This window comes from Bombina bombina, chromosome 7 (genome assembly GCF_027579735.1).
Source record: "Bombina bombina isolate aBomBom1 chromosome 7, aBomBom1.pri, whole genome shotgun sequence".
Lineage (NCBI taxonomy): Eukaryota > Metazoa > Chordata > Amphibia > Anura > Bombinatoridae > Bombina > Bombina bombina.
The window spans coordinates 635291140-635315471 of NC_069505.1; the positions used below are offsets into that span (position 1 = coordinate 635291140).

General features: G+C 36.1%; 1 protein-coding gene across 5 annotated transcripts in view; it reads left to right on the top strand.

Annotated features, from left to right (window-relative positions):
• LOC128635681 (NACHT, LRR and PYD domains-containing protein 1b allele 2) overlaps positions 1-21513 on the top strand; it is a 351139-nt gene extending 329626 nt beyond the window's left edge. For all 5 annotated transcript variants that reach the window (XM_053688805.1, XM_053688804.1, XM_053688802.1 and 2 more), the window contains one exon: positions 21225-21513. In XM_053688805.1, the coding sequence (XP_053544780.1) occupies positions 21225-21226 (2 nt within the window). In that variant the 3' untranslated portion in view covers positions 21227-21513. The remainder of the gene's footprint in view (positions 1-21224) is intronic.
• The last annotated feature ends 2819 nt before the right edge of the window (positions 21514-24332 follow it).

A 24332-nucleotide genomic window follows, 5' to 3' on the forward strand; every position in this document is an offset into this window, starting at 1 on the left:
GTGTCATATAGTCATACTGAGACAGAATGTCATATAACCATACTGAGACAGAATGTCATATAGTCATACTGAAACAGAATGTCATATAGTCATACTGAGACAGAATATCATATAACCATACTGAGACAGAATGTCATATAACCATACTGAGACAGAATGTCATATAGTCATACTGAGACAAAATGTCATATAGTCATACTGAGACAGAATATCATATAGTCATACTGAGACAGAATGTCATATAGTCATACTGAGACAGAATGTCATATAACCATACTGAGACAGAATGTCATATAGTCATACTGAGACAGAATGTCATATAACCATACTGAGACAGAATGTCATATAGTCATACTGAGACAGAATGTCATATAGTCATACTGAGACAGAATGTCATATAGTCATACTGAGACAGAATGTCATATAGTCATACTGAGACAGAATGTCATATAGTCATACTGAGACAGAATGTCATATAGTCATACTGAGACAGAATGTCATATAACCATACTGAGACAGAATGTCATATAGTCATACTGAGACAGAATGTCATATAGTCATACTGAGACAGAATGTCATATAGTCATACTGAGACAGAATGTCATATAACCATACTGAGACAGAATGTCATATAGTCATACTGAGACAGAATGTCATATAGTCATACTGAGACAGAATGTCATATAACCATACTGAGACAGAATGTCATATATCCATACTGAGACAGAATGTCATATAGTCATACTGAGACAGAATGTCATATAGTCATACTGAGACAGAATGTCATATAACCATACTGAGACAGAATGTCATATAGTCATACTGAGACAGAATGTCATATAGTCATACTGAGACAGAATGTCATATAGTCATACTGAGACAGAATGTCATATAGACCATACTGAGACAGAATGTCATATAGTCATACTGAGACAGAATGTCATATAGACCATACTGAGACAGAATGTCATATAGTCATACTGAGACAGAATGTCATATAACCATACTGAGACAGAATGTCATATAGTCATACTGAGACAGAATGTCATATAGTCATACTGAGACAGAATGTCATATAACCATACTGAGACAGAATGTCATATAGACATACTGAGACAGAATGTCATATAACCATACTGAGACAGAATGTCATATATCATACTGAGACAGAATGTCATATAGTCATACTGAGACAGAATGTCATATAGTCATACTGAGACAGAATGTCATATAACCATACTGAGACAGAATGTCATATATCATACTGAGACAGAATGTCATATAACCATACTGAGACAGAATGTCATATAGTCATACTGAGACAGAATGTCATATAACCATACTGAGACAGAATGTCATATAGTCATACTGAGACAGAATGTCATATAACCATACTGAGACAGAATGTCATATAGTCATACTGAGACAGAATGTCATATAACCATACTGAGACAGAATGTCATATAGTCATACTGAGACAGAATGTCATATAGTCATACTGAGACAGAATGTCATATAGTCATACTGAGACAGAATGTCATATAGTCCATACTGAGACAGAATGTCATATAGTCATACTGAGACAGAATGTCATATAACATACTGAGACAGAATGTCATATAACCATACTGAGACAGAATGTCATATAGTCATACTGAGACAGAATGTCATATAATCATACTGAGACAGAATGTCATATAACCATACTGAGACAGAATGTCATATAGTCATACTGAGACAGAATGTCATATAGACATACTGAGACAGAATGTCATATAGTCATACTGAGACAGAATGTCATATAGTCATACTGAGACAGAATGTCATATAGTCATACTGAGACAGAATGTCATATAACATACTGAGACAGAATGTCATATAGTCCATACTGAGACAGAATGTCATATAGTCATACTGAGACAGAATGTCATATAGTCATACTGAGACAGAATGTCATATAACCATACTGAGACAGAATGTCATATAGTCATACTGAGACAGAATGTCATATAACCATACTGAGACAGAATGTCATATAGTCATACTGAGACAGAATGTCATATAACCATACTGAGACAGAATGTCATATAGTCATACTGAGACAGAATGTCATATAACCATACTGAGACAGAATGTCATATAGTCCATACTGAGACAGAATGTCATATAACATACTGAGACAGAATGTCATATAACCATACTGAGACAGAATGTCATATAGTACATACTGAGACAGAATGTCATATAGTCCATACTGAGACAGAATGTCATATAACCATACTGAGACAGAATGTCATATAGTCATACTGAGACAGAATGTCATATAACCATACTGAGACAGAATGTCATATAGTCATACTGAGACAGAATGTCATATAACCATACTGAGACAGAATGTCTATATAACCATACTGAGACAGAATGTCATATAGTCATACTGAGACAGAAAGTCATATATACCATACTGAGACAGAATGTCATATAGTCATACTGAGACAGAATGTCATATAACCATACTGAGACAGAATGTCATATAGTCCATACTGAGACAGAATGTCATATAACCATACTGAGACAGAATGTCATATAGTCATACTGAGACAGAATGTTCATATAACCATACTACAGAAGTCAAAGTGACAGGAATGTCTAATAGTCATACTGAGACAGAATGTCATAGAACGTCATACTGAGACAGAAATGTCATATAACCATACTGCGGACAGAATGTCATATAACCATACTGAGACAGAATGTCATATAGTCTATACTGGAGACAGTAAAGTCATATAACCACTACTGAGACCAGAATGTCAAAAAGTCATACTGAGACAGAATGTACATATAGTCCAATACTGAGACCAGGAATGTCAGTATGAGTCAATAACTGAGACAGCATGATCATATATCATACTGAGACAGAAAGTCATATAGTCATACTGAACATGAATGAATGTCATATAACCATACTGAGACAGAATGTCATATAGTCATACTGAGACAGAATGTCATATAGTCATACTGAGACAGAATGTCATATAACCATACTGAGACAGAATGTCATATAGTCATACTGAGACAGAATGTCATATAGTCATACTGAGACAGAATGTTATATAGTCATACTGAGACAGAATGTCATATAGTCATACTGAGACAGAATGTTATATAGTCATACTGAGACAGAATGTCATCTAGTCATACTGAGACAGAATGTCATATAGTCATACTGAGACAGAATGTCATATAGTCATACTGAGACAGAATGTCATATAGTCATACTGAGACAGAATGTCATATAGTCATACTGAGACAGAATGTCATATAGTCATACTGAGACAGAATGTCATATAGTCATACTGAGACAGAATGTCATATAACCATACTGAGACAGAATGTCATATAGTCATACTGAGACAGAATGTCATATAGTCATACTGAGACAGAATGTCATATAACCATACTGAGACAGAATGTCATATAGTCATACTGAGACAGAATGTCATATAGTCATACTGAGACAGAATGTCATATAGTCATACTGAGACAGAATGTCATATAACCATACTGAGACAGAATGTCATATAGTCATACTGAGACAGAATGTCATATAACCATACTGAGACAGAATGTCATATAACCATACTGAGACAGAATGTCATATAACCATACTGAGACAGAATGTCATATAGTCATACTGAGACACAATGTTATATAGTCATACTGAGACAGAATGTCATATAGTCATACTGAGACAGAATGTCATATAGTCATACTGAGACAGAATGTCATATAACCATACTGAGACAGAATGTCATATAGTCATACTGAGACAGAATGTGATATAACCATACTGAGACAGAATGTCATATAGTCATACTGAGACAGAATGTCATATAGTCATACTGAGACAGAATGTCATATAGTCATACTGAGACAGAATGTCATATAACCATACTGAGACAGAATGTCATATAACCATACTGAGACAGAATGTCATATAACCATACTGAGACAGAATGTCATATAGTCATACTGAGACAGAATGTCATATAGTCATACTGAGACAGAATGTCATATAGTCATACTGAGACAGAATGTCATATAACCATACTGAGACAGAATGTCATATAACCATACTGAGACAGAATGTCATATAACCATACTGAGACAGAATGTCATATAGTCATACTGAGACAGAATGTCATATAGTCATACTGAGACAGAATGTCATATAGTCATACTGAGACAGAATGTCATATAGTCATACTGAGACAGAATGTCATATAGTCATACTGAGACAGAATGTCATATAGTCATACTGAGACAGAATGTCATATTACCATACTGAGACAGAATGTCATATAACCATACTGAGACAGAATGTCATATAACCATACTGAGACAGAATGTCATATAGTCATACTGAGACAGAATGTCATATAACCATACTGAGACAGAATGTCATATAACCATACTGAGACAGATGTCATATAGTCATATGAGACAGTATGGTTATTATTCATACGGAGAAAGATAGTAAATAACCATACTTAGACAGAATGGACATATAGTCTACTGTGCAGAATGTTTTATTATTTTACTGAGGACAGAATGTCATATAACCATTAATGAGACGAAAGTCATATAGTCTTATGAGACAGAATGTCATTAAGTAATACTGAGACACGAATGTCAATATTACATACTGAGACAGATGTATATAACCTTACTTGAGACAGAATGTATAAACCATAACTGAGACAGAATGTTTATAGTATACTGAGGAAGAATGTCATTTGTCATACTGAGACGACTATCATATCAGTATACTGAGAAGAGTGTCATATAGTTCTTAATGAGACAGACTATGTCATATAACCATACTGAGACAGAAATCGTCATATAGTCATTACTGAGACAGAATGTCATACTAGTCTATACTGTAGACAGAAGTATCATAGTAACCATACTGAGACAGAATGTCATATAACTCATACTGAGACAGAAAGTCATATAGTCATACTGAGACAAATGTCATATAGTCATACTGAGACAGAATATCATATAGTCATACTGAGACAGAATGTCATATAGTCATACTGAGACAGAATTTCATATAACCATACTGAGACAGAATGTCATATAGTCATACTGAGACAGAATGTTATATAACCATACTGAGACAGAATGTCATACAGTCATACTGAGACAGAATGTCATATGTCATACTGAGACAGAATGTCATATAGTCATACTGAGACAGAATGTCATATAGTCATACTGAGACAGAATGTCATATAGTCATACTGAGACAGAATGTCATATAGTCATACTGAGACAGAATGTCATATAGACATACTGAGACAGAATGTCATATAGTCATACTGAGACAGAATGTCATATAGTCATACTGAGACAGAATGTCATATAGTCATACTGAGACAGAATGTCATATAACCATACTGAGACAGAATGTCATATAGTCATACTGAGACGAATGTCATATAGTCATACTGAGGACAGAATGTCATATAGTCATACTGAGACAGAATGTCTATAGTCCATACTGAGACAGAATGTCATATAGTCATACTGAGACAGAATGTCATATATCATACTGAGACAGAATGTCATATAACCATACTGAGACAGAATGTCATATAACCATACTGAGACAGAATGTTATATAGTCATACTGAGACAGAATGTATATAGTCATACTGAGACAGAATGTCATATAGTCATACTGAGACAGAATGTCATATAGTCTACTGAGACAGAATGTTATATAGTCATACTGAGACAGAATGTTATATAGTCATACTGAGACAGAATGTCATATATCATACTGAGACAGAATGTATATCAGTCATACTGAGACAGAATGTCATATAGTCATACTGAGACAGAATGTCATATAGTCCATACTGAGACAGAATGTCATATAACCATACTGAGACAGAATGTCATATAACCATACTGAGACAGAATGTCATATAGTCATACTGAGACAGAATGTCATATAGTCATACTGAGACAGAATGTCATATAGTCATACTGAGACAGAATGTCATATAGTCATACTGAGACAGAATGTCATATAACCATACTGAGACAGAATGTCATATAGTCATACTGAGACAGAATGTCATATAACCATACTGAGACAGAATGTCATATAGTCATACTGAGACAGAATGTCATATAGTCATACTGAGACAGAATGTTATATAACCATACTGAGACAGAATGTCATATAGTCATACTGAGACAGAATGTCATATAGTCATACTGAGACAGAATGTCATATAGTCATACTGAGACAGAATGTCATATAGTCATACTGAGACAGAATGTCATATAGTCATACTGAGACAGAATGTCATATAGTCATACTGAGACAGAATGCCATATAGTCAGACTGAGACAGAATGTCATATAGTCATACTGAGACAGAATGTCATATAGTCATACTGAGGCAGAATGTCATATAACCATACTGAGACAGAATGTTATATAGTCATACTGAGACAGAATGTCATATAACCATACTGAGACAGAATGTTATATAGTCATACTGAGACAGAATGTCATATAACCATACTGAGACAGAATGTCATATAGTCATACTGAGACAGAATGTCATATAACCATACTGAGACAGAATGTCATATAGTCATACTGAGACAGAATGTCATATAGTCATACTGAGGCAGAATGTCATATAACCATACTGAGGCAGAATGTCATATAACCATACTGAGACAGAATGTCATATAACCATACTGAGAGAGAATGTTATATAACCATACTAAGACAGAATGTCATATAGTCATACTGAGACATAATGTCATATAACCATACTAAGACAGAATGTCATATAGTCATACTGAGACAGAATGTCATATAACCATACTGAGACAGAATGTCATATAACCATACTGAGACAGAATGTCATATAACCATACTGAGACAGAATGTCATATAGTCATACTGAGACAGAATGTCATATAGTCATACTGAGACAGAATGTCATATAACCATACTGAGACAGAATGTCATATAACAATACTAAGACAGAATGTCATATAACCATACTGAGACAGAATGTCATATAGTCATACTGAGACAGAATGTCATATAGTCATACTGAGACAGAATGTCATATAGTCATACTGAGACAGAATGTCATATAGTCATACTGAGACAGAATGTCATATAACCATACTGAGACAGAATGTCATATAACCATACTGAGACAGAATGTCATATAGTCATACTGAGACAGAATGTTATATAACCATACTGAGACAGAATGTGATATAGTCATACTGAGACAGAATGTCATATAACCATACTGAGACAGAATGTGATATAGTCATACTGAGACAGAATGTCATATAACCATACTGTCATATAGTCATACTGAGACAGAATGTCATATAACCATACTGAGAGAGAATGTCATATAGTCATACTGAGACAGAATGTCATATAGTCATACTGAGACAGAATGTCATATAGTCATACTGAGACAGAATGTCATATAACCATACTGAGACAGAATGTCATATAGTCATACTGAGACAGAATATCATATAGTCATACTGAGACAGAATGTCATATAACCATACTGAGATAGAATGTCATATAGTCATACTGAGACAGAATGTCATATAATCATACTTAGACAGAATGTCATATAACCATACTGAAACAGAATGTCATATAACCATACTGAGACAGAATGTCATATAGTCATACTGAGACAGAATGTCATATAACCATACTGAGACAGAATGTCATATAACCATACTGAGACAGAATGTCATATAACCATACTGAGACAGAATGTCATATAATCATACTGGACAGAATGTCATATAGTCATACTGAGACAGAATGTCATATAGTCATACTGAGACAGAATGTCATATAGTCATACTGAGACAGAATGTCATATAGTCATACTGAGACAGAATGTCATATAGTCATACTGAGACAGAATGTCATATAACCATACTGAGACAGAATGTCATATAGTCATACTGAGACAGAATGTCATATAACCATACTGAGACAGAATGTCATATAGTCATACTGAGACAGAATGTCATATAACCATACTGAGACAGAATGTCATATAGTCATACTGAGACAGAATGTCATATAACCATACTGAGACAGAATGTCATATAACCATACTGAGACAGAATGTCATATAACCATACTGAGACAGAATGTCATATAGTCATACTGAGACAGAATGTCATATAGTCATACTGAGACAGAATGTCATATAACCATACTGAGACAGAATGTCATATAACCATACTGAGACAGAATGTCATATAGTCATACTGAGACAGAATGTCATATAACCATACTGAGACAGAATGTCATATAACCATACTGAGACAGAATGTCATATAGTCATACTGAGACAGAATGTCATATAACCATACTGAGACAGAATGTCATATAACCATACTGAGACAGAATGTCATATAGTCATACTGAGACAGAATGTCATATAACCATACTGAGACAGAATGTCATATAACCATACTGAGACAGAATGTCATATAGTCATACTGAGACAGAATGTCATATAGTCATACTGAGACAGAATGTCATATATACATACTGAGACAGAATGTCATATAGTCATACTGAGACAAAATGTCATATAGTCATACTGAGACAGAATGTCATATAGTCTTACTGAGACAGAATATCATATAACCATACTGAGACAGAATGTCATATAGTCATACTGAGACAGAATGTCATATAACCATACTGAGACAGAATGTCATATAGTCATACTGAGACAGAGTGTCATATAACCATACTGAGACAGAATGTCATATAGTCATACTGAGACAGAATGTCATATAACCATACTGAGACAGAATGTCATATAGTCATACTGAGACAGAATGTCATATAGTCATACTGAGACAGAATGTCATATAACCATACTGAGACAGAATGTCATATAGTCATACTGAGACAGAATGTCATATAGTCATACTGAGACAGAATGTCATATAACCATACTGAGACAGAATGTCATATAGTCATACTGAGACAGAATGTCATATAACCATACTAAGACAGAATGTCAATATAGACCATACTGAGACAAGACTGGTCTATAACCATACTGAGACCAGAATGTCATATAACCATACTGAGACAGAATGTCATATAGTCATACTGAGACAGAATGTCATATAGTCATACTGAGACAGAATGTCATATAGTCATACTGAGACAGAATGTCATATAACCATACTGAGACAGAATGTCATATAGTCATACTGAGACAGAATGTCATATAGTCCATACTGAGACAGAATGTCATATAGACATACTGAGAACAGAATGTCATATAGTCCATACTGAGACAGAATGTCATATAGTCATACTGAGACAGAATGTCCATATATCATACTGAGACAGAATGTATATAGTCATACTGAGACAGAATGTCATATAGTCATACTGAGACAGAATGTCATATAGTCATACTGAGACAGAATGTCATATAGTCATACTGAGACAGAATGTCATATAGTCATACTGAGACAGAATGTCATATAGTCATACTGAGACAGAATGTCATATAGTCATACTGAGACAGAATGTCATATAACCATACTAAGACAGAATGTCATATAGTCATACTGAGACAGAATGTCATATAACCATACTGAGACAGAATGTCATATAACCATACTGAGACAGAATGTCATATAACCATACTGAGACAGAATGTCATATAGTCATACTGAGACAGAATGTCATATAACCATACTGAGACAGAATGTCATATAGTCATACTGAGACAGAATGTCATATAACCATACTGAGACAGAATGTCATATAGTCATACTGAGACAGAATGTCATATAGTCATACTGAGACAGAATGTCATATAGTCATACTGAGACAGAATGTCATATAGTCATACTGAGACAGAATGTCATATAGTCATACTGAGACAGAATGTCATATAGTCATACTGAGACAGAATGTCATATAGTCATACTGAGACAGAATGTCATATAGTCATACTGAGACAGAATGTCATATAGTCATACTGAGACAGAATGTCATATAGTCATACTGAGACAGAATGTCATATAATCATACTGAGACAGAATGTCATATAGTCATACTGAGACAGAATGTCATATAGTCATACTGAGACAGAATGTCATATAGTCATACTGAGACAGAATGTCATATAGTCATACTGAGACAGAATGTCATATAGTCATACTGAGACAGAATGTTATATAGTCATACTGAGACAGAATGTTATATAGTCCTACTGAGACAGAATGTCATATAGTCATACTGAGACAGAATGTCATATAACCATACTGAGACAGAATGTCATATAGTCATACTGAGACAGAATGTCATATAGTCATACTGAGACAGAATGTCATATAACCATACTGAGACAGAATGTCATATAGTCATACTGAGACAGAATGTCATATAGTCATACTGAGACAGAATGTCATATAGTCATACTGAGACAGAATGTCATATAACCATACTGAGACAGAATGTCATATAGTCATACTGAGACAGAATGTCATATAGTCATACTGAGACAGAATGTCATATAACCATACTGAGACAGAATGTCATATAACCATACTGAGACAGAATGTCATATAGTCATACTGAGACAGAATGTCATATAACCATACTGAGACAGAATGTCATATAGTCATACTGAGACAGAATGTAATATAGTCATACTGAGACAGAATGTCATATAACCATACTGAGACAGAGTGTCATATAGTCATACTGAGACAGAATGTCATATATTCATACTGAGACAGAATGTCATATAGTCATACTGAGACAGAATGTCATATAATCATACTGAGACAGAATATCATATAGTCATACTGAGACAGAATGTCGTATAACCATACTGAGACAGAATGTCATATAGTCATACTGAGACAGAATGTCATATAACCATACTGAGACAGAATGTCATATAGTCATACTGAGACAGAATGTCATATAGTCATACTGAAACACAATGTCATATAACCATACTGAGACAGAATGTAATATAGTCCTACTGAGACAGAATGTCATATAGTCATACTGAGACAGAATGTCATATAGTCATACTGAGACAGAATGTCATATAGTCATACTGAGACAGAATGTCATACAGTCATACTGAGACAGAATGTCATATAGTCATACTGAGACAGAATGTCATATAGTCATACTGAGACAGAATGTCATATAACCATACTGAGACAGAATGTCATATAGTCATACTGAGACAGAATGTCATATAACCATACTGAGACAGAATGTCATATAGTCATACTGAGACAGAATGTCATATAACCATACTGAGACAGAATGTCATATAACCATTAGAGCTGCGCATCTTCACCTGTCTCACGATTCGATTAGATTACGATTATCATCGTAACGATTCAATACGATTCGATTCTACGATGCATCGCGATGCATCACGATTACTGCACTATTTCTGCCCAATTTTTAAATTTTTCAGAAAAAAAATTCAAGAAGTCAAAGTATTGAAATAAACTCTTTTTTTTATTTTATTAGCTCAAAAAAGGACACTCTTCCTGTGGCAAAGTCTGAACACAGCAAACAACAACAGTTTATAGAACAGTAAATACTAAATGGCAATTGTTGTATTGGTTTGGAAACAATATTATGGCATCAAACTGTAGTTACAGAGTACGTAGTGTAAAAAGTGCACTGCTCACAGTGTACTTCTTCAGTAAAAGAAAATATTTAAATGTATATATTATATATAGTAAGTAGTACACTATACACTTGTAAAGAAACATGAACAACAAATAAATGTCTAACCTATCTATGTTGGTTTTAATTTCTTTACTTACTAATAATAATAATAATATAATAATAGACATTAAATTAAAACCCAAATAGATAGGTTAAGCTTAAGTTACCACCATAATACCTTATTTGTGTGAAAATTGTCCTCAGAAAACAAAACATAAATCCCTTATAGGTACAAAATTACAGGTGCAGTCCACTGTGCCTTCATGACTGTCAATTTGTGGCAAACAAACATCACGTGAAGAATCTGGAACACAACACACAGCACAGAGTGTGCACACAACACACATGTGATTGTGACATATACAATTAGTTTACACAGTTACAGACTTACAATAGTACTAGAGAGAGAGACATTTAAAACAAGTAGCATTGAACTGAACTACTATAACTACAGTTTCTTCTTGATGATTATATTATCTTTATGGGATCACAAATATAATTAGTTAGTTATTAGTTACTGTTAAAGCAGTACTACACACAACTGAACAGTGACTGAGTCTGTCACTGAACAGTACACAGCAGTCACACACACACAAACAATACATAAAAAAGGACACAGACATCAAGGAGTAAATCATGGTGAAGAAAGGGTGGCACGCCACTCACCTGAGGTGTGTGTGCTTTATTTTTGTATTGTGCTGTTGTGTGTGGCACTGGCACTGTGTGCTGTGTGTGCTGTACTGTCTGTAGTGTACAGTATATTTGTGATCCAATAAAGATTTACTCAAGGCTTTTCCTTCCCCTATAGTGGTTTGGCTTCAGTCTCACTCTCTGCATAGTGCACTCATAGACAGTTAGACAGTCACACTCACTAGACACTCAGACACTAGAGACACAGTGGGACACACACACAAACAAAAACATTCAAAGGCACCACAGCCAGTCAGCCACAGTCACACTCACACTCATAGACACTTAGACACTGGGACAGACACACAATCACATACAAACAAAAACATTCAAAGGCAGTTAATACACTCATCTCACACACACTCATAGAGAATGAGATACATACAAACTTTTCAAACTGGCACTCACTCACTCACAGACACACTCACACACTCATAAAGAGACAGTTAGACACTGCAGTACACACATTGTTATTGTTAACTGGTTGGTTATATTCGGTTAACCCCTACAGATCTGCCTGGGAGTGGGTGGGATGGCATTTGGGATTGGGATCATAAACAAAAACATATGATATCTTTCTTAAAGGGTCTATTTAAAATAGACAATTTTTAGTGTGAATAATATTAATAATCCCTTATGCACTATGCACTCACTGCATTGCAAACAATACAGGGGTGTGCTGTAAACAATAGCACAACATCTACAAAACAGAGCACTTCCTGATTGGCAAACATCACAGTAACACTAGAAGTAGTAATAGACATTATACAACAAGTAGCATTGAACTACTAGATTTACTAACTTTGATTATCTTTATGGGATCACAAATATATTGTTACACAACACACAGTCACAGTCACACAGTCAAACAATACCAAAAAAAACACACATCATAAAAAGAGTGAATCATGGTGAAGGGTGACACTGACTGACACGCACACATGAGGTGTGTGCAGTTGTGTGTTGTTTCTTTTGTATTGTTTGTGTGTGTGTGTGACTGTGACAGAGTGACGTGGTCGGTCGTGTAGTGTACTAGTATATTTTGTGATCCAACAAAGATTTACTCAAGGTTTTAAGCTTCATTTTTCAAAAAGCTATAAGTTATATAACAGTAACAAATATAAAATAACTTAACAGTAGTCTGCACTGGGCAGTGGGGCACACAGCACTTTCTTCTGGATGTGCCAAAAAACATTAAATATTAATATTATAAACCTGAATCACTACTCAGAATTATGGAATATGTAGGTTTTTCTGTAAGAACACTAGTTGATCCACATGCTCTGGTTTGAGGGTGCTTCTTTTTGCCGTTACCACATCTCCTGCAGTGGAGAAAACCCGCTCTGCAGACACGCTTGTACCTGGGATACACAAGTATCGCTTTGACAAATGAGAGAGGAGGGGAAATATGACCTCATGTACATGCCACCATTTCAAAGGGTCTTCAGTGAGAGGCAGAGATGGGGCTTTACAATATTTCTCTATTTCCTCTTCAGCCTTGGCATAGGGGGTCTTGGGTTCTATTGTACCTTCAGTGTCAGTGAAAGACTGTCCCAGCAAAGTCATGAGCAGCGATGTGGACTTTCTTTTGGGAGGAGAAGGGTTATCCTCCTCGATGGCTGATTCTTCTTCCAGAGTTTCTTTTCCCTCAGGCAGTGGCACTTCATCCACGTTTGTCCTCCTAGATGTAACTGTACTAGTACACTCAATCTGTGTTTGAACAAAAGAATAGAAAAAATAGCATTCATTATTACCTCGAGCAGCCAGCCAGCTAATGCTATGTGTGTGCTCAGAGAGACAGTAATGCATAAATAAATGCATGCAACAGCTCCCATCTATTAGGAAGGACTCGGGAGTGGACGGAGGAGGAGGAAAGTTGACTGACTGTGGCGTTTTCAAACTGACTTATATAATAAACCTTGTACTCATTAAACTAGCTACTAATCAAGCTACTGCAGTGCTAGCTAAGCCTATTTTGTATGGATGGTATGTTTTATGTTTGTTTTTAATTTATACATTTTTCAAGAAATATGATGCAATTAAAATTACCTCCAAGGATGCAGCCTCCTCAGTCACTCCTCTGTATATCTCCAATCTCTCCTCCTCTGTGAGAATAAAAGGCAGTCCCTTAAAACGAGGATCCAGGGCAGAGGCTGTATAAAGTATCTTCTTCTCTGCCTCACTGCTGTACCTCTTCAGGAGATCTGTTTTGATGGCATTCTTGATCTCATGGATCATGGGTGTGTCTCCCATGGTGTCTGTCATGTTCTGGAGCAGTTGTGCATTTAGAGGGGCAATGAGAGAAACAGTTGGATTGCGCTCTTCTGACATCAGTGTGGTTGCATCTTTCATTGGCTTTAATGCACTCACAGCATCCTCTGCATTTGACACATCTGTTTCGTTGAGAGTACAGAGATCTGACTCACTTTTTCTGACTTCTGGAGCCAACAATGTGGCACAGATTGCAGGTTGCTGTTCTAGGAACCTCTCGACCATGTCATATGAGCTGTTCCACCTTGTTGTCACATCAGTTATCAGCTTATGATTCTTCAGGCCAAGACATTTCTGTTTTTCTTTCAGACAGTGGTTTGCTGTAGTGCTGCGGTGAAAAAATGTTGATATTCGTCGCACTCTGCCTAAAAGCCTGGAGAGCGTGGCCACTTTCAGTGCCCGCTGGGATGCGAGATTCAGTGTATGGGCGAAGCATTTTACATAAGGGAATTTTCCAACTTGAGCAGCAACAATCATGTTCGAAGCATTGTCGGTCACAAGCACTACAGATTTATCGGACAGCTGCCATTCTTCCACGACACGAGACAGTAGCTCCGCCAGATGAGAACCCGTGTGAGACTCATAAACTGCTCTCGTTTGCAGCACATGCGACAAGATCTTCCAGTCCTTGCTAATGTAATGTGCAGTTACTGTTACATAAGACTCCGTCGTGACTGAAGTCCATGAATCACACGTTAGTGCGACTCGACTGGCTTGGCTCATTGATGCAATTACCTGAGATTTTGTTTCGTGGTAGAGTGCAGGTATAACGTTTTCTGTTAAGTGATTGCGTGACGGGATCTTATAACGTGGCTCTAGCGTCTTCAACAGGTTGCGAAACCCAAGGTTTTCCACAACAGAGTAAGGCCGTAGGTCCTTCGCTATGAAAGTTGCCACAGCTTTGGTTATTCTCTTCCCTTTTTCAGAGTTGGGTGGCAAAGTTGACAGCATTGCATCAATTCTTGGCTGATGAGCTTCAGCTAGTCTTGTTATTTCCTTGGCAGTGGCACTGGCGGCAGCGGCAGGGGTTAGCATCTCAGAGTGAAAACGTCTAACGTGATTTCTCAAGTTAGTAGTATTCCCTAGGTATTTAATTTTTGTGTGACAGGCTTTACAAACCGCGTGTGTCTTTTCCAATTCGTGCTTTCCAGTATGTTCATAAAATCCAAAATGTGCCCAGATGCTTGCTTTTAAAATGCTAGGTGCATTTTTTATCTCTCTATCTTTTTTGTCTCCCTCTGTCATTTTAGCATGACATGTACATATGTGACGGATGATGTTGTTGTCAACGTCAAACTCTGTCAGTGTTAAAAAAAAAGAAAAAACACTAAGTTCCAGTTGTCAAAATGTCAAGCCGCAAATGTAAAATCAACAAGTACTAGTAACTTCAACTACTTTGCCAATGCCATACATTTTGCGAACATAAATTTTAAAACAAATTGCATTGTGATCATTGCAGGGGACATCACTCACTCACTGACACTGTAAGTTACTGTAATATATTACACACTTAAAGGTGCAATGAAACCCAAACATTTACTTTCATGATTCAGATAGAGAATACAATTTTAAATAAACATCATAACTAACTTCTATTATTTAATTTGCTTCATACTTCTCAGATATCGTTTGTTGATGACATATTAGCAATGCATTGCACAGCACACACATTACTTACTAAGTATATAATACTTTGTGCACAAGGAGGAGGCTATGCATTTCAACAAAGGATAAGCAAATTATATAATAGGGAAAGTTGTTTAAAATTGCATGCACTTTCTTGAATTAATATATTATTAAAATATTAGAACTTCAGACCAGGCCATCCATCCATGTGAAAAACATGTAGATATAGATACAGATTAGACTAATAGAGACATTAGACAATAATAGTATACTATATTTATTTATAATACATTTTTTATATATGCAATATTATTCAATAATGCAGCAATTAATTATGCAGCAGCCTGAGCCTCAGTCAGCTCAGCAGTATTAGTAGTACATACTACGTTAAGTAAATAAGGCAAGTATTTAATTGTACCCCTTATTGTGTAATAAATGTGATTGTGTACCCCTTATTGATTTGCTCTTTAAGTAAGTTAATAATTAGTTTACCTATGGCAAGTAGTAGGCAGTTGAGGCAATAGGCAGGCATGGCAATGGCAATTATGGCATGGCATTGGCAAAATGTACAACGTTTTGGTAACTAAACAGTTAGTTAGTCTAATTCTCACCATAGGTCTCCTCCTCTGTCTCCCACAAAATAAAAATGAGCCCGCCGTGTAGCTGTATACCGCCGTGTATACTCGGAGTCGGAATCGTCATCACATTCACCATCATCAATCTCAGGCAACACACTCCTGCTTTGCTCCTACTGCGTAACTTCGGCACTTCCAGAGACCGCCCATGGAGCGCCCATGATGCTTTATTGGGTGACGTGACGTCAGTGACGTCAAAACGATGTACCGCGCACTTTCGCGCACTTTCTGTTACTTGTCCTGGAGGCTGGTCACGTGGGTAACGTTAATCGCGATGCATCGTCAAACCGATTATTTTTGACAGGCCTAATAACCATACTGAGACAGAATGTCATATAGTCATACTGAGACAGAATGTCATATAACCATACTGAGACAGAATGTCATATAACCATACTGAGACAGAATGTCATATAGTCATACTGAGACAGAATGTCATATAGTCATACTGAAACAGAATGTCATATAGTCATACTGAGACAGAATGTCATATAACCATACTGAGACAGAATGTCATATAGTCATACTGAGACAGAATGTCATATAGTCATACTGAGACAGAATGTCATATAGTCATACTGAGACAGAATGTCATATAGTCATACTGAGACAGAATGTCATATAGTCATACTGAGACAGAATGTCATATAGTCATACTGAGACAGAATGTTATATAGTCATACTGAGACAGAATGTCATATAGTCATACTGAGACAGAATGTCATATAGTCATACTGAGACAGAATGTCATATAGTCATACTGAGACAGAATGTCATATAGTCATACTGAGACAGAATGTCATATAGTCATACTGAGACAGAATGTCATATAGTCATACTGAGACAGAATGTCATATAACCATACTGAGACAGAATGTCATATAGTCATACTGAGACAGAATGTCATATAGTCATACTGAGACAGAATGTCATATAACCATACTGAGACAGAATGTCATATAGTCACACTGAGACAGAATGTCATATAGTCATACTGAGACAGAATGTCATATAGTCATACTGAGACAGAATGTCATATAGTCATACTGAGACAGAATGTCATATAGTCATACTGAGACAGAATGTCATATAGTCATACTGAGACAGAATGTCATATAACCATACTGAGACAGAATGTCATATAGTCATACTGAGACAGAATGTCATATAGTCCTACTGAGACAGAATGTCATATAACCATACTGAGACAAAATGTCATATAACAATACTGAGACAGAATGTCATATAACAATACTGAGACAGAATGTCATATAGTCATACTGAGACAGAATGTCATATAGTCATACTGAGACAGAATGTCATATAACCATACTGAGACAGAATGTCATATAGTCATACTGAGACAGAATGTCATATAGTTATACTGAGACAGAATGTCATATAGTCATACTGAGACAGAATGTCATATAGTCATACTGAGACAGACTGTCATATAGTCATACTGAGACAGAATGTCATATAGTCATACTGAGACAGAATGTCATATAGTCATACTGAGACAGAATGGCATATAGTCATACTGAGACAGAATGTCATATAGTCATACTGAGACAGAATGTCATATAACCATACTGAGACAGAATGTCATATAGTCATACTGAGACAGAATGTCATATAACCATACTGAGACAGAATGTCATATAACCATACTGAGACAGAATGTCATATAACCATACTGAGACAGAATGTCATATAACCATACTGAGACAGAATGTCATATAACCATACTGAGACAGAATGTCATATAGTCATACTGAGACAGAATGTCATATAGTCATACTGAGACAGAATGTCATATAACCATACTGAGACAGAATGTCATATAGTCATACTGAGACAGAATGTCATATAGTCATACTGAGACAGAATGTCATATAACCATACTGAGACAGAATGTCATATAGTCATACTGAGACAGAATGTCATATAACCATACTGAGACAGAATGTCATATAACCATACTGAGACAGAATGTCATATAGTCATACTGAGACAGAATGTCATATAACCATACTGAGACAGAATGTCATATAGTCATACTGAGACAGAATGTCATATAACCATACTGAGACAGAATGTCATATAACCATACTGAGACAGAATGTCATATAACCATACTGAGACAGAATGTCATATAACCATACTGAGACAGAATGTCATATAACCATACTGAGACAGAATGTCATATAACCATACTGAGACAGAATGTCATATAACCATACTGAGACAGAATGTCATATAGTCATACTGAGACAGAATGTCATATAGTCATACTGAGACAGAATGTCATATAACCATACTGAGACAGAATGTCATATAGTCATACTGAGACAGAATGTTATATAACCATACTGAGACAGAATGTCATATAGTCATACTGAGACAGAATGTCATAAAGTCATACTGAGACAGAATGTCATATAACCATACTGAGACAGAATGTTATATAACCATACTGAGACAGAATGTTATATAACCATACTGAGACAGAATGTCATATAGTCATACTGAGACAGAATGTCATAAAGTCATACTGAGACAGAATGTCATATAACCATACTGAGACAGAATGTCATATAACCATACTGAGACAGAATGTTATATAACCATACTGAGACAGAATGTCATATAGTCATACTAAGACAGAATGTTATATAACCATACTGAGACAGAATGTTATATATTCATACTGAGACAGAATGTTATATAGTCATACTGAGACAGAATGTCATATAGTCATACTGAGACAGAATGTCATATAGTCATACTGAGACAGAATGTCATATAACCATACTGAGACAGAATGTCATATAGTCATACTGAGACAGAATGTCATATAGTCATACTGAGACAGAATGTAATATAGTCCTACTGAGACAGAATGTCATATAGTCATACTGAGACAGAATGTCATATAGTCATACTGAGACAGAATGTCATATAACCATACTGAGACAGAATGTCATATAGTCATACTGAGACAGAATGTCATATAACCATACTGAGACAGAATGTCATATAGTCATACTGAGACAGAATGTCATATAGTCATACTGAGACAGAATGTCATATAACCATACTGAGACAGAATGTCATATAGTCATACTGAGACAGAATGTCATATAGTCATACTGAGATAGAATGTCATATAGTCATACTGAGACAGAATGTCATATAATCATACTGAGACAGAATGTCATATTACCATACTGAGACAGAATGTCATATAGTCATACTGAGACAGAATGTCATATAGTCATACTGAGATAGAATGTCATATAGTCATACTGAGACAGAATGTCATATAGTCATACTGAGACAGAATGTCATATAGTCATACTGAGACAGAATGTCATATAACCATACTGAGACAGAATGTCATATAGTCATACTGAGACAGAATGTCATATAGTCATACTGAGACAGAATGTCATATAGTCATACTGAGACAGAATGTCATATAGTCATACTGAGACAGAATGTCATATAGTCATACTGAGACAGAATGTCATATATCCATACTGAGACAGAATGTCATATAGTTATACTTCTGAGACAGAATGTCATATAGTCATACTGAGACAGAATGTCATATAGTTATACTTCAGAGACAGAATGTCATATAGTCATACTGAGACAGAATGTCATATAGTTATACTTCAGAGACAGAATGTCATATAGTCATACTGAGACAGAATGTCATATAGTTATACTTCTGAGACAGAATGTCATATAGTCATACTGAGACAGAATGTCATATAACCATACTGCTGTCGTCATTGTAACTAGCACAATGTATTTTTATTATGGTGACATCACTTAACCACTGGGAGCACGTTTTTATACGTTTACCATAGAGGTCATTTTAAATAGTAAAACAAATTAATATTAAATATTATTAATGTATTTACAGTTCATTAATCTGAAGAAGTAAATATCAAATAACCTATTCCCATGAACAAAAAACCATTTGTATATAAAGGTGTGATTGTACAATAGTAATGAGTCTCATACAAACGGTGGTCTGCCCTTGTCATTTAAAACAGATGTCCCTATATGATTTGTGAAGTTTCGGTTTATATATATAAAAAAATTATTAATGTGTAATTGTAGTAACAGATAAACCATTATCTTCTTATACAGAATTTCATTTGAAGACAAGAGATGATGATCTACTAGAATTAACGGAACTGGCGTTTATTTAATGTCTGCGGATTTATCTAATCTTCAGACTGGAATCCTGTGATCTTCCTACCAGTTACAATGTGAAACAACCATCTATGGTCAATATCCTGATTATATTTTATACAATGTATTTGTCTACCTTGCATTTTTATGAGAGATTTTATAACTTGTTAGTTCCCCTGTTTTATAATGAGATTTCTAATTGTCATATTTAATCATTTTTAATAAAGAGGAATATTATTATTAATTATATGTATTCTATGTGTATGATTACTGAATAAAGAAGGAAATGATACCATACAACACCGTGCACTATACGGTCATGGGATAATATTCAAAAGGTGATCTTCTTCGTACCTCAAAGAAAATGGAGAGAAACTTTCATAGTGCACTGTAAACCATATGAAAATATCCCTTTAAAGGGACAGTCAACACCAAAGAACCAAGAGAACAAATCACAATTGGTGATAAAAGTAATTTGGAAACTTGTTTAAATTACATCCCCTATCTGAATCATGAAAGTTTTTTTTTTACTTGACTGTCCCTTTAAGAACAATAGGAAATTTTCTCACCTGATTTTGAGCTATTATAGTGAAAACTGAAAAAAGTGAAACGCTCAGTACATATGGATCCCAGACTGTATTTGTTGTAGGGGGTTCCAATATTTAATAACAAAAATACAAATGTGTTAAAAACAAATGGCTAGATTACGAGTTTTGTCGCTAAAGCTGTGCATTGCTGACGCTCAGTTCCAGCTCACCGCTCACCTACAAACAACGCTGGTATTACAGGGTTTTTCCAACCTGGCGTTAGCCTCTAAAAAGTGAGCGTTGAGCAAAATTTAGCTCCACATCTCACCTCAATACCAGTGCTGCTTACGGTAGCGGTAAGCTGGCTAAACGTGCTCGTGCACGGTTTCCCCATAGGAAACAATAGGGCAGATTCGGCTGAAAAAAAACCTAACACCTGCAAAAAAGCAGCGTTCAGCTCTTAACGCAGCCCCATAGTTTCCTATGGGAAAATACTTTTTTTGTCTGCACCTAACACCGTAACATGAACCCCGAGTCTAAACACCCCTAATCTAACACTTATTAACCCAGAATCTGCCGACCCCGACATCGCTGCCACCAGCACAACCTTATTAACCCCTAATCTGCCGCTCCGGACACCGCCGCCACCTACATTATACCTACCAACATCGCCGACACCTACATTATAGTTATTAACCCCTAATCTGCCGCCCCCAACGTCGCCGCAAGTATATTTCATGTATTAATCTCTAATCTGCCGCCACCAACGTCGCTGCCACTATAATAAAGTTATTAACCCCTAAACCTAAGTCTAACCCTCACCCTAACACCCCCCTAACTTAAATATAAGTTAAATACATCTAAATAAATTTACTAGTATTATTCCTATTTAAAACTAAATACTTACCTATAAAATAAACCCTAAGCTAGCTACAATATAACTAATATTTACATTGTAGCTATCTCAGCATTTATTTTTATTTTACAGGCAACTTTATATTTATTTTAACTAGCTACAATAATTATTAAATAGTTATTATTAACTACTAATAATACTAAGTACTATTTAATAACTACCTAGCTAAAATAAATACAAATTTACCTGTAAAATAAACCCTAACCTAAGTTACAATTACACCTAACACTACACTATAATTAAATGAATTACCTAAACTAACTACAATTAATTACAATTAAATTAAATAAACTAAATTACGAAAAACAAACACTAAATTACAGAAAATAAAAAAGAAATTACAAATTTTTAAACTAATTACACCTAATCTAATCCCCCTAATAAAATAAAAAAGCCCCCCCAAAATAAAAAAATTCCCTACCCTATACTAAATTACAAATAGCCCTTAAAAGGGCCTTTTTGCGGGCATTGCCCCAAAGTAATCAGCTCTTTTACCTGTAAAAAAAATACAATACCCCGCCCAACATTAAAACCCACCACCCACACACCCAACCCTACTGTAAAACCCACCCAAACCCCCCTTAAAAAAACCTAACACTAACCCCTTGAAGATCACCCTACCTTGAGACGTCTTCACCCAGCCGGGTCGAAGTCCTCCAAGAAGCCGGGCAGAAGTGGTCCTCCAGACGGCAGAAGTCTTCATCCAATCCGGGCAGAAGAGGTCCTCCAGATGGCAGAAGTCTTCATTCAGGCGGCATCTTCTATCTTCATCCTCCTGGCGCGGAGCGGGTCCATCTCCAATCCAGCCGACGCGGAGCATCCTCTTCCATCGACGTCCTAACGAAGAATGATGGTTCCTTTAAATTACATCATCCAAGATGGCGTCCCTTCAATTCCGATTGGCTGATAGAATTCTATCAGCCAATCGGAATTAAGGTAGGAAAAATCCTATTGGTCATTTAAAGGAACCTTCATTCTTCATTAGGACGTCGATGGAAGAGCATGCTCCGCGTCGGCTGGATTGAAAATGGACCCGCTCCACGCTGGTAGGATGATGATAGAATATGCCGCCTGGATGAAGACTTCTGCCGTCTGGAGGACCTCTTCTGCCCGGATTGGATGAAGACTTCTGCCGTCTGGAGGACCACTTCTGCCCGGCTTCTTGGAGTACTTCGGCCTGACTGGGTGAAGACGTCTCAAGGTAGGGTGATCTTCAAGGGGTTAGTGTTAGGTTTTTTTAATGGGGGATTGGGTGGGTTTTATAGTAGGGTTGGGTGTGTGGGTGGTGGGTTTTAATGTTGGGGGGGTATTGTATTTCTTTCATGTAATTAGCAAGAGTCCATGAGCTAGTGACGTATGGGATATACATTCCTACCAGGAGGGGCAAAGTTTCCCAAACCTCAAAATGCCTACAAATACACCCCTCACCACACCCACAAATCAGTTTTACAAACTTTGCCTCCCGTGGAGGTGGTGAAGTAAGTTTGTGCTAGATTCTACGTTGATATGCGATTCGCAGCAGGCTGGAGCCCGGTTTTCCTCTCAGTGTGCAGTGAATGTCAGAGGGATGTTAGGAGAGTATTGCCTATTTGAATTCAATGGTCTCCTTCTACGGGATCT